We start from the raw sequence: 13,507 nt of genomic DNA on the forward strand, positions 1-13,507 counted from the left end.
AGGGGACTTTTCACCTGAAAACTCAAAGTTTTTTTTAAATTAATGGTCACTTGTCAATTATACACGTTTTCTTGTACAACAAAAGTAGTAACTAATTTTGATGATTTTACAAAATGTTAAAATTATAATAATTTAAGCTTAATTCCAATTTAAGCGTTCGCGTGCTCACTTAAAACAAATAAAGTCCTACTTATTTGGTAGTAAAAAGTTCACTGTTCCCTTAGTTTATTCTTAATCTGCTACAAAAATTGAGTATTTAAGTAAGGGTACCAGTGTTCTTCTAGGTCAGTCAATCTAAGGTAACAACATCAACATGGGTAAAGTTTCAATTATTACAACTATCGTTATTGTTGCCCTGGTAATTCTGGTGGTAAGGATATTAACTTGTGTTATATTTATTTTATTAAATTATAATGAAAACTTTCGAAATTTTGTAGGACAAAGCAGTTTCTCAAATTGAAATCCTCGTACCAGGTGTAATTGGAGTAACTCTTTTACCAAGAGAAGGGAATTAAATTTAAAAAGAGGCTGGGATGCGACCCACACTGATAACTTCCCATCCCGTCTGTCGATTTGTCTTGCTTTATAAGTTTGTCTATATGTACTCGTATCAATTTTTACCAAATTTGCGTACCATTTTTTGTAGATTTTATTTTTTATGAAAAAACGGACTGTTGGATTTTTATATAAAAATTACTGAATATCGAAAACAATATTTTCTGTGAAATGAAAAAAGTTTGAAGCCAATATTTTTAATTTTTGAAAAGCTATTTGAGTCGAAAGTAAATTTTTACCAACTTTTATACATTTTTTTAGATTTTTATTTTTTGTAAAAAAAACTGCCAATTCGATTTTTCTCAAAATTTTATCAGATGTCAAAAACATTATTCTTCGTTGCGCAAAATTGTTTTGGAGATGAAATCATATTTAAGTCGTAAAATTTTGGATACGACAATTTTTTTTTTCAAATTTTTTGATTTATAAAAAAACCGTTAAATGGATTTTTTTTTTCAAAAAATGCACATCTTTGATATCACGTTACAATATATTATATACAATTTAATTTAAGTCTCTAACGTTTTTGGTTCGTAATATATTTAGGGTTAACCAAAATGTTCCCCTTTTTTTAAACTGCTTTGGTAAAAAAACCACACACGCAATTTTCTAGAAAGCCCTTTCTGCATCTTTCTGCCTTATTATCTGTATAACACAATTTATTTGACTTCGATATCTCTTCTGGTTCTTGAGCTATGGACGAAAACGTCGCGAACGTACGAACATAAGAACGTACGTACGCATGCATGCACAGACATCTTTCTAAAAATCTTTTATTTCGAATCTAGGGACCTAGAAACGTCGAGAAATGTCAAAATTTTCAATTTGACAATTCGGACCCATTACAATAACTTCCTATGGGAAGTTAAAAATTGGTAAAACATAAAGATGAAATTAAACCAAAGTAAACGACCCAGATGTTTTTCTGTTCCAAACAAAGCTAAATTAATTTTTTGAAAAATAAGTCAGGAAGGTTAGAAACTGTGCTAGACGAAAGTGGAAAGATACACGTAAGCAAAATGTATTCTAGGCTGATTTCAAATTAAAAAAATCGACAGAATATAACCAGTTTACACAGAGTCCGTTAAAAGACAAAAACTTCATAAATTGTGCTTGAAGTTTTTATTATTCCAAACAATTTAAAAGAAAATTTACAGAAAAACTGAAATCTTTACAGAAAAGTTTGTGTCTTTTTGGAAAAAGGACTGAATTTGTTTGTGAAAAACATACTTTTTTTTTAAACAATGGAGTAATTTCTTCTCACGCATTTTAGGGATCTGAGCTAAATGAGTTAAAAGAAATTATCACACATTGAGATGTATGAACATTTTTATTTTTTCTGAGAAGTGTAGAGCCGGAGAAAGTGTTTTGTAGTTTGAAGGATAAAATCCCTGTACTTGGCAAGTACCTTCGAAAGTGGGTTCAAAGATATGTATTCTGATTCTTAGAAGTACGGATATTAAAAACAAGGGTCTAGTGACTCACAACTCTCAACCATTCCTGTGTGCGAGTAATGTTATCAAGGATAAAAGGGAGCTACAGTTTTAAGCCGAATCCAAACGGCTGATTTCAGAACTTTATATGGCAAGAATTACTCTTCTGTCAATTCCTCGCAAGAGGCAGTACCGGTGCAAAAAAACCTTAGATGGCACAAGCAGAGTTTGAACCCAAGACCTCCGGCATGAAAGTCCAACACACTCAACATCACTCCACGGGTACTAATATTAAACTATTTTGGGGGAGAAGCTAAAGTAATGATAAACGTAAAACATTGTTAGTGTACTCAACCAATAAAAATGTTTCAGTAAGACAACGTTCCGTCCGCCTAACATTACAAAGCTTTTTTAAAGCTTGTTAAATTGGTTAAAAACCACTTGCCTATAATTGAAAATTGTACTCGTGATCTGAACGTATAAAAGCTTTTTAATTAAATCAGAACACAAGGGATACAAAACTTTAGCAGCATTCGATTGTTGGTTCTTAATACGACAGTATAGTGATTAAGTTATTTTAATAGCTCCGATTTGTCGAATTGAAAATGTTGACCTTACTTGACGTTTCAGTCCCTAGACTCGAAATAGAAGATTTTTAGAGAGGAATTTGTGAGTGCGTAAATTTTTAGGAACAAAAAATGATTTTATCTCCAAAATAATTTTGTGCAACGAAAACTTACGTTTTTAACATGTGGTAAAGTTTTGAAAAAATCGAATTGACAGTTTTTTTTTATAAAAATAAAAACCTAAAAAAAACATTACTCAATGTTTGTACAAATTGATTTTCGACTCAAAAACCTTTTCAAAAATTTGAGATTAGGCTTCCAACTAATTTTATCTTATAAAAAATATTGTTTTTAACATTCTGAACAAATTTGAGAAAAATCGAATTGACAGTTTTTTAACAAAAAATAAAAACCTAAACAAAATAATTAATAAAAGTTGGTAAACATTGATTTTCGACTCAAATATCTTTATAAAACTTTGAAATATTAGCCTTAAACTGATTTTACCTTAACAAAAATATTATTTTCAACATTCAGTAAAATTTTGAGAAAAATCGAATTGATAGTTTTTTTTACAAAAAAATAAAAACCTGAAAAAAATAATAAAAGTTGGTAAAAATTGATTTACGGCACAAATATCTTTTCAAAACTTTGAGATTCTGCCTTCAAACCAATTTTATCTTTTAAAAAATATTGTTGTCAACATTCACTAAAATTTTGAGAAAAAAAATTAAAACAATACTCAAACTTGGTAAAAATTTACTTTCGGCTCAAATAGCTTTTCAAAAATTAAAAATGTTGTCTTCAAACTTTTTTTATTTTACAGAAAATATTGTTTTCGATATTAACTAGTTTTTTTTATAAAAATCCAACAGTCCCTTTTTCATAACAAAATCCAATTTGTAAAAGAAATGCTACTAAAATTGTAAAAAATTGTTTTCGACAAAAAATCTATCTAACAAAACTAGATTTTGAAACTTAACTATTTCTTTATATGAAAAATATTGTTGGTAATTTTTGAATTTCTAAGAATAATTCAACTGACAGCATTTTGAACCCAACACGAAAACCTACAAACTTTAAAGCAAGACTAAACGACAGTCGGGATGGGAAGTTGAGAACCGAAAAACTTATAATTCTTTTGTCAGCGAAACAATTTTGTAAAATAAAAGTTTCGGAGAAAAGATCATTTGTGAACAACACGAAGAAATTCGGAAAAAACGGTCAGAAAAACATTTATGTTTTATGAGGGGTAATTTCTTTCACAACGAAGAATAGTTCCTTTCGTTTCTTAGGATATTTCATGAATTGGGTTTCTCACTTTTGTGTTCCACAAACTTTATAAATAAAACAAATTTAATTTAACAAACAAACATAACGGTTAACTTTTTATTATTTACTTTAATTTTCACAATGAAATGTATTTTACTTTTATGGTAATATAGTTGCTGCAATTACACCAGGGACATGTGCGTTAACTTGGCAAAATGCCTTGTCCTAAAAATACCAAAGAGTAAATGTGAATTAGAAATACCAGAAATAATAATTCTATTCTTACCACTAGGATTACTAGGACACCAATAACGACAGTTAAGAAAATTGACATTTTACTCATGTTGATGGTTTAGATTGACTGAATTGAAAATATACTGAATTTTGTTGTTTAAATACTAAAAAATGTGTTGTGGTTAACAGGAATATAAAACAAATTATTTATATAAACAATGAAAGTACTACTAAATATAATCATTACAGTTTTTTATTATAATAATTTTGAGTTAACTACCAAAACACACTCCTAAGGCACGCGAAATTTTAAGCTATTTTTATTTTTGTTTGAAGTATATTATTACCTGTTATAAAATAACCAATTTAAACTATAAGTTTTAAGCAGAAACTTAGGGGGAACTTTTTGTTCAATATTTTATAAATTTAGTAATTTCCTGGCCAGGTGTCAGTTGAAAAAATTAATTCAACTAATTTGGATTTTATCAACAAAAATTGCTCAAAAATTTATTTTAACATATAATTTAAACCTTATTAGAAATCAAACGTTCGCGTGCTTAAGTATATTCAAATATTAATTTTTTTATTTGATTTAAATTATTATTTGACCTTGTGTATTTTTTTATTTGGCTTAACGATAAAAAAAATAGTATTTAAAAAAGAAATTTCAGTGCATTTTCAATTCATTCAATCCAAATTATCAATATGGGTAAAATGTCAATTTTCGTTACTGTCGTTATTGGTGTCCTAGTACTCCTTGTGGTAAGGATAAAAATAATATTAAATTTGATATTTCTAACTTACATTTATATTTTTAGGACACAGCTCTTTGTCAAGTTAACGCAAATGTCCCTGGTGTAATTGCAGCAACGGTATTACCAAGAGAAGGAAACTAAACTCAAATTAAAGTTGACTTAACAAATTTGTATACGAAAATTAAACTAATTATATTAATTCAATTTTTTTGATTATTATTCTGCAGTTATATATTAATACCTCGAAAGAAAAAATAAGTTAATAAATATGTACAATGCTAAACAAAACTAAATCCATGCAATGCTAAATAAAAACTTCGCCAACAGATTAAACCATTGGGCTTAATTTAACTTAAGGGCTTAAATCTTTGTTAACCTATCGAAATACCTCTAAGCTAATGTGTTTTGACTTTTTGCACTCACTATTTCCAATGAATGGTTTCATTTTGAAATTTTAAATTTAATTATTTTAGTAACATGGTTAAAAACATAGAGCAAACGGTTCCAAGGCTACACATATTTATAATGCTAGTTTGATCATATCTTTCATATATTTATATTTAGGTTTTTCAATTTAATAGAATTCTATTCTTAATAACAATTTATACTAAATATCTTTCAAAAATTTACTTAGGTAATGCTAGTCTCTTTCAAAATAAGAGTATTTTTCCAAAAAAATTAGCGTCTTTGAGTTTTGAATATTAGACACAGAATTAGTAAAAACTACCATTTAAAGGACTTCCATTTAAGTTGAGATTTTAACATGTTGCTTTAAAGATTAGAGATATCTCTTCATAACACAGTGAGTCCATGAAATAATTTCTGGGACGTAGATTATAGTTGAGCTGGCTTTATATTATTCTAATGAATGAACCTTGAGCTTCTTCTATGTACTGTTTTTCTTATTGATGCTGTATATTTGTTCTTTCACGTGGTCTACATTGCTAACATCATCATCCAATCTCACTCCACACTCATTGCCAACAGATTGCAATCTTGCAAACCACCAGTCCTTATTTTTCATCTCATATAAAAGAAGTTTTTTCAAAAGTCCTGAGGGTTGCTGCAGACTTTGATGATGTAGTTAGCTTAAGATTTCAAGGCACTTGTTATAAGTTTTGGAAGTCCTGTTTTTAAATATATGGCATAACTAGGTGTATTCAGAGGTAGGTTAAAAAGTTTCTTTATAAAATTTCTATAACATTTTTTGATTTCTTCATATTCTTCTGATTCCCAAACCTAAGCAACATACAAGAGAGTAGATTTCACTACCGAATTAAATGTGTTGTATGTTGTAGACAAAGTTATTTGTTTGTTGGAAAAGATATTTCTCCATATTAAATTGATAAATTCTTATTTGCGAGCTGTGGGCTTTCTCTGATAAATGAATTTTGAAATTTAATGTGTTTCAGTTTCAGTTTGATCTCTTTTTTTTCAACTTTCAGTTGCGTATCATTATTTTTCCAGCTTCTTCCATTGTAAGCGCTTTGTGTACGGGCAAATATATTTATTTTGGATTTTGTTGTGTTGATAAATACTACTCATCTGTTACTAGATAACCCATTGATCATAAGATGTAAACATTCGAGTGATTCTGACAATAGGTCATCAATAATACATTCACGGTGCAGCTAGCTATTCTTATTCCTCCAGAAAGTTTTTCAGCAACACCATTTATAAATATCGATATTAAAAGAGCGCTTAGTGGGCCTCCTTGTTTGAGTCCTGTGATGGTGCTAAACCATTCTAAAATGTTCATTCCATCCCAAACAGCAGCCTTCGTACCCGTGTACAACTCTCTAATTATTTTTAGGAACGTTGTAGATATACCAAGATGTGTCAGCTTATAAATAAGAACATTCCTATTGATTAAGTCCTATTGCTTTAAAGTCAACGAAAAATGCGAAGACCTTTTTGTTTCGTGCTTAAAACTCTTTAACTATAGATGAAAGTGTACACATTTTTTTCTGAAGGTGGCCTGGTAGAACAGACAAAATATTGTTCTGTTCGATCCATTTTTCAAGCCTTACAGCTGAAATACTAAAAAATATTTCAATGTGAATATTTAGCAATACAAAATTGAAATGACCACTAAACGAAATGTCTATACAAATTTACATTACACACGATATACCCGCGAATGACTCTGCATATATTTAAAAAAAAAAATGGAACTATATTAACCTCTTAAAAAACTAATTAATTCACATAGGTGCGTTTTTTATGACGTCCCATAGGTGCATACGTGTAGCCGGTAACTTATAAAAAAAAAAAAGAAATAAAAACTTCAACAGGGCATTAACCTTTTTCAAAGCTTTGAAGCATTTTTTGTTTTTGTTATGGCTGAAAATAATAATGATTAGCTCAGCTGTAGCGCGTCTATGTTTTACTATATTGCATATTGTATGTATTACCTTACCTACCTTACCTACCTCTATGTATCTACCTACAACTTATTTTGGTTATAAGCTCGTGTATGATGTATACAACATTCACCTTGAATGAAATGTTTATAAATATACTAAAACTACACAAGACCAGTTATTGTTGTACATTATAGTCAAATCTATGAATTTTTGCATTTCTGAAGACTTCCATGTTGTTTCAAAAAAAAATAGCAAGGCAAGACAGGAAATATATTAAAAAATAATCGACTTATGATAAGCACAGGTGCGGAGTAGGATTTAAAATAAGACAAAACAGGTAACAAAAAATGGGCCAAAAAAGTTAAGAGCGTACATTCTAAAATAAATTGAACTAAACCAGTAGATAGCTAAAAGTTGAAATGAAAAAAAAATGGGAAGCTTTCATAAGTTCTTAAAAAAAACGACAACTTACTTTTGAGAGAAACAATATTTTACTTGTAAAATTAAGGCAAGGTATCAAACATCGTTTTTCATTTTAAAGTGTTTCTAACTTTACAACTCTTACTTATGTAATATTTTCTATATTTTTGAACAAATAAATCAGCGATATCTTTCAATATTTTATAATTTAGACACTGACAGATATTATTCACGTTAAACTCGACTTAATAAAGACAAAATTATTGAATAAACTCCAAGTTTACTCATCAAACTATTCCTTTACTGCAAAAAGCCTCTTCTATAGATAAATATCTTTTATTGTGACCTATTTCCGTCGATAGCTCAGTCTTGATTAACTTAACTAGACCAACGATAAGCATTGTGTATTTCTTCATTAATTTTTATGAAAAAAGAGGCCCTCTTTTGTTAGATAAAACCAACCCTGGATAGAGTAGACTATTACGCTTGACATCTTAAGTAGTATCGATTACCTCACTTGTCGTATCGTATACATATAATTTATAACCATGCGTATCTTTAATTACAATGATGATATGCGGATTGTGGCACTGATGCTGATGTGAACGACAAACATTTTGACACTCGTAGGTTTTGTCTGATGCAAAAAAATTGATTTGAATACAAATCAGATCATATTTACTACGTACTCTGCACAAACGGAAAACCATTACTCATAGATATATAAAAATGTGATATACAATAGACGGTAGGTTAAAGATCGTTATAATAATCTCATAAGCCTTGAAATCAGCTCTAGATAGACTCTATCAATGAAGTAGCTACAAATATGTATTTATGTGCGAATGCGAATCACGGAAATTTATTTTAAACGGTATTTATTGTAAAATAACAACATTCAAATACTGAATATAAAAAGTTTCAATCTTGATTCAAGACGCATATAAATGGGTCTTAAAAAGCAACAATAGGCATTTTTTTAATGGGATTGATTGTTTATTAGTTTTTGGCGATTGTTAGTAGAAGAAGCCAATGAACTGTCTTTGTTTTTGTTTTCTGCAAAACATAAAAAGCAATTTTTCAACACCTGTTGATGCTATTTATTTAAAAGACCATCAATATTATTATTTTTTCTCAAAATAAATACCAATAACACGGAAACTATTCAGATTTCAGAGATACTTTTCAAGAATAAAAATACTCCAATAACAAAGTATCAAGGCTTTTTTTCTGGGGTTTTGCTTTATTCTGATAGATTTGTTTTTTGTTTTGCATTTAAACAAAATATTTGCATAATTCTTCCTTCAGAAATAAAATTGCAAAATTATTTTTAAATAACCACAGAAAAAAAGTAAATAAGATTTAAATACAATTTGCATCCTTGTGTGTTGTGCTATACAATCAAATAAAATAAATAAAAATATAATAAATAAATACGAAACTGAGAACTTAAAATAAAATGAAAAAAGAGGCTGCGATGCGACCCACACTGATAACTTCCCATCCCGTCTGTCGATTTTTCTTGCTTAAAAGTTTGTAGGTTTTCGTGTATGTCAATTAAATTATTCTTAAAAATTTTAAAACGTTTTTCATATAATGAAATAGTTTAGCTTGAAAGTCTAGTTTTGTTAAATAGAATTTTATTCGAAAACAATTTCTTACCAATGAATGGATGAAATTCATTTGAGAGATGTCAAGAACTGAACATCAATTTTTACCAAATTTGCGTAGTATTTTTTTTGTAAATTTTAACGGACCGTTGGATTTTTATAAAAAAAACTACTAAATATCGAAAACAATATTTTCTGTGAAATAAAAAAAAAGTTTGAAAATAATATTATTAATTTTTGAAAAGCTATTTGAGTCGGAAGTAAAATTTAACCAAGTTTTAGTATTGTTTTTTGTTAGGTTTTTAGTTTTCGTAAGAAACCCGTCAATTCGATTTTTCTCAAACTTTTTCCGAATATTGAAAACAATATTTCTTATAAGTAAAAAGAAGCCATAATCTCAAATTTTTGAAAAGATATTTGAATCGAAAATCAATTTTTATAAACTTTTGTTAAAATTTCTTTTAAGTCTTTATTTTTTGTAAAAAAAACCTATCAATTCGATTGTTCTCAAAAATGTACTGAATGTTGACAGCAATATTTTTTAAAAGATAAAATAAGCTTGAAGCCAATATCTCAAAGTTTTGACAAGATATTTGAGTGGAAAATAAATTTTTACAAACTTTTATCAAGCTTTTTGTTCAAGTTTTTATTTTTTGTACATATAAGTATTGTCAATTCGTATTCGTAAAATTTTCGAGGTGACAAGTTTTGTTTTAAGTTTTTTGGATTTATAAAAAAACCGTTAATTGGATTTTTTTTCCAAAAATATACATGTACTTAATGGTATCACGTTACTATATTTTATAAAAAAGTCTCTAGCGTTTTGGGTTCATGAGATATTTAGGGTAAATCCTAATGTTCACCTTTTTTTTAAATTCTATGGTAAAAAAAAACACCCACGCAATTTTCTTGAGATCCCTTTCTGCATCTTTCTGCCTTTTCATCTGTATTACAAAATTTATTTGAAGTCGATATCTCTTCTGGTTCTTGAGCTATGGACGACGAAAAAACGTCGCGGACGTACGTACACACGCATGCACAGACATCTTTCTAAAATCTTTTATTTCGACTCTAGGGACCTTGAAACGTCGAGAAATGTCAAAATTTTCAATTTGGCAAATCAGACCCATTACAATAACTTCCTATGGGAAGTTAAAAATATCTCTGATGCCCAAAAAAGTCTTAACATCTTTTTCCGACTTCTCATGAAAATCACACAATTTTTAGTTATTAATATATAACCATATTTTCTTTATTACGCAATTGTTAAGATTTATGATCGCATGTTAAAAGCGCAAAATAATTACCTACCTAATCAAAACCATAGTATAAGTTACGTCTTATATCCTATTATTATTTATTCATTGAGAAATGTCACCATTAAAAGTACGTTATTTGACATAGTCTTCTAAGATTAATCGAATATGCCGCAATAATTGATGCTTGAGAAAAAATTCATGAATGACTGCGTGTAGTAAAGTCAAGAAGTTGGCACGTGGCCACGCGATCTATTTGTATTCATTCATATACTCGTAATATACAAACTAAAACATATTAAGAAAAAAAAAAGACATTTTCAAATAAAATCAAATTTCTACTGACGCTAAACACATTTTTTTAAGACTCATTAATTAACTTTGTTATTTTTTTCTTTTATTTCAGAAGTGAAAAAAATTCTCAAAGATGTCAGTGGAAGACTACGATCCGGCGAACTTACCGCCATTATGGGACCATCGGGTGCTGGAAAAAGTACCCTCCTTAATATTTTATCTGGCTACAAGTAAGTTTTTAGCTTAAACAAAATATTATATAAAAGTCTTAAGACTTTTTTGTTGGCCTTAAATATTTAGTTTCAATCTTAATTGGTTGAAAATTGTAGATACTTTGTAAGTCAAGTAAATTTAACCTTTGAACTAAACCCTTTAACACAAGACTGGCGACGAGACGTGTCAATTTAAAGTTGAAACAAAATAATGCAACAAAATATACAATTAACAATGATTATAAAATATATAATTATAGGCCACTTGAAATTGTTTTAACATGAAAAGAAAATGTAAGTACAAAAGTTTCATTTGAATTGCATAGGTACTGAATTGTAGGTAAATTTGTTCGTTATGTTATAACTTCTACGTTTTTTAATTTCTATGTAATTATAAATATTACACTCGTCTTACCTTCTGAAGAGGTTTAAAAAAAAGGAAATTTAACCTTCTCTATGTACTTTATGTGTAATCATACCAAAGCAACCGCATTTATTGGTTTCATAATGATAATAATATAACTACGAGGTAGTTATAGTCTTATATAGTGAATATTAGATTGCAAACGTTAACATTGACTAAGGTTATCATTAAAAATGAAATTAATTTTTTTTGTTTTACTATAAAATAATGAAACCCGGCCAAAGTCTAATTTTTTTTATTACATTTATTTAGTTTTTAATGTTAAAACGTGCTTTGGATGAGAATAAACTAAAAACATGTTATATGACTAATGAAATAGTGAATAACAAGTTTTTAATTAAAATACATTTTAATTTTTTTTATTTTACTTAAAAAAGAACTGTTGCAAAATTGACTTAGAGTAGATTAAATTGTTATAAGCTTATTCCTTAATCAGAACATTTTCAATTGAATGATGAAATTCGTATGTGCAAATTTTTAACATGCATTTAGATACTATTGTATTTGTATAAAGTATTTTTTTAATATTTAAAATGAAAATATAATAGACAACCTAAGATTTAGCCTTGAGGCATCTCAATCTTATTAGATCCATATGGTCCTTAAAATTGACCAAATTAAATAACCTTACAACGTGCCTTATAAAGCGATGTTTTTTATGGTTCTAATGTAATATTTATTTTAATTAACGAAAAAAAACGACCTAATGAAACCACTCGCATGAAAACCACCTCATTAAACCGTTTTTTCTTGATGAGGAATTCTATTTTTTAAAGAAAGAAAAATATAATATATATCGATATTTCCAAAAAAATTAACATCATAACAAAGTTATTAGGTTAAATCAGTTTTGAAAGTTCCCTTCACTCACTGATCCTAAATTTTAAGAGTTTGTATTCTGCTGCGTGGAAATCAAAACGCTGGTTATGATTTTCCAGCTTAAGCAATGTGTTGATGTAAGGTAGTATGGCTTTCTTAGCAATGATCTCACGGTCTTTTTAACCCAAAAGAAACAAATCTTTACGTCGTCGTTTGAGGGAAAAGTAAGATTGCACTTAATTTTTTCAAGACGTTTTATAGCAATCTAATGCAAAATTAAAATAAATAACTGTCAGACCGTTCAGTACTAAAAATTGTAATAGACGGAAATTCCACATCTGCAAATAAAACTAATGTGCCACAGGGCACCGTTTTATCTCCGATACTCTTCTGTCTGAAACTTCTAATCCACTACATTATTGCTGACGACATCACCCTCACAAGTTTATATTTGTTTTTAGATTCACACCCTTGTCCTTCAGATCCCAACAGCACTTTTGTTAAAATTTCTTTTAAGTCTTTATTTTTTGTAAAAAACCTATCAATTCGATTTTTCTCAAAATTTTACTGAATGTTGACAGCAATATTTTTTTAAAGATAAAATTAACTTAAAGTTTTGACAAGATATTTGAGTCGAAAATACGTTTTTACAAACTTTTATCAAGCTTTTTGTTCAAGTTTTTATTTTTTGTAAAAATACTGTCAATCCGATTTTTTTCAAAACTTGACCAGCTGTTAAAAACGTTACTTTTCGTTGCACAAAATTGTTTTAGAGATAAATCATTTTGTATTCGTAAAATTTTCGAGGCAACCCGTTTTGTTTTTAGTTTTTTTTTTATTTATAAAAAAAACGTTATATGGATTTTTTTTCAAAAATATTCTTGTACTAAATGGTATCACGCTACAATATATTTTTTAAAATTTAATTCAAGTCTCTAGCGTTTTGGGTTCATGAGATATTTAGAGTGAATCCAAATGTTCACCTTTTTTTTAAATTCTATGGTAAAAAAAAACCACCCACTCAATTTTCTTGAGAGCCTTTTGTGCATCTTTCTGCTTTTTTATCTGTATAACAAAATTATCTCTTCTGGTTCTTGAGCTATGGATGACGAAAAAACGTCAGACGTACGGACATGCGAACGTACGTACACACGTATGCACAGGCATCTTTCTAAAAGTCTTTTATTTCGACTCTAGGGACCAATTTGGAATGATAAACTCCATTCATGCTTCAATAACTCTATATTGTCTGATGTCGCAAAGGCGCAACCCTCAACCAATATCACTTTTC

At 28.5% G+C, this 13,507-nt stretch overlaps 1 protein-coding gene and 3 long non-coding RNA genes across 4 annotated transcripts in view; 3 read left to right on the forward strand and 1 right to left on the reverse strand.

Moving 5' to 3' along the window:
• Positions 1-13,507, forward strand: part of LOC129949715 (ATP-binding cassette subfamily G member 4) — a 69,272-nt gene that overhangs the window by 40,269 nt on the left and 15,496 nt on the right. Inside the window, exon 3 of the mRNA XM_056061344.1 lies at positions 10,874-10,991. Coding sequence (XP_055917319.1) covers positions 10,874-10,991 — 118 coding nt within the window. The remainder of the gene's footprint in view (positions 1-10,873; positions 10,992-13,507) is intronic.
• Positions 216-807, forward strand: LOC129949733 (uncharacterized). The gene is made up of 2 exons (XR_008782053.1): positions 216-370; positions 438-807. It is a non-coding gene; the product is annotated as an uncharacterized LOC129949733 (long non-coding RNA).
• LOC129949732 (uncharacterized) lies at positions 3,910-4,266 on the reverse strand. Its single transcript, XR_008782052.1, has 2 exons — positions 4,113-4,266; positions 3,910-4,051 (listed from the first exon to the last, which is right to left on the reverse strand). It is a non-coding gene; the product is annotated as an uncharacterized LOC129949732 (long non-coding RNA).
• On the forward strand, positions 4,684-5,148 carry LOC129949731 (uncharacterized). Its single transcript, XR_008782051.1, has 2 exons — positions 4,684-4,822; positions 4,879-5,148. It is a non-coding gene; the product is annotated as an uncharacterized LOC129949731 (long non-coding RNA).

This window comes from Eupeodes corollae, chromosome 3 (assembly GCF_945859685.1).
Source record: "Eupeodes corollae chromosome 3, idEupCoro1.1, whole genome shotgun sequence".
NCBI lineage: Eukaryota > Metazoa > Arthropoda > Insecta > Diptera > Syrphidae > Eupeodes > Eupeodes corollae.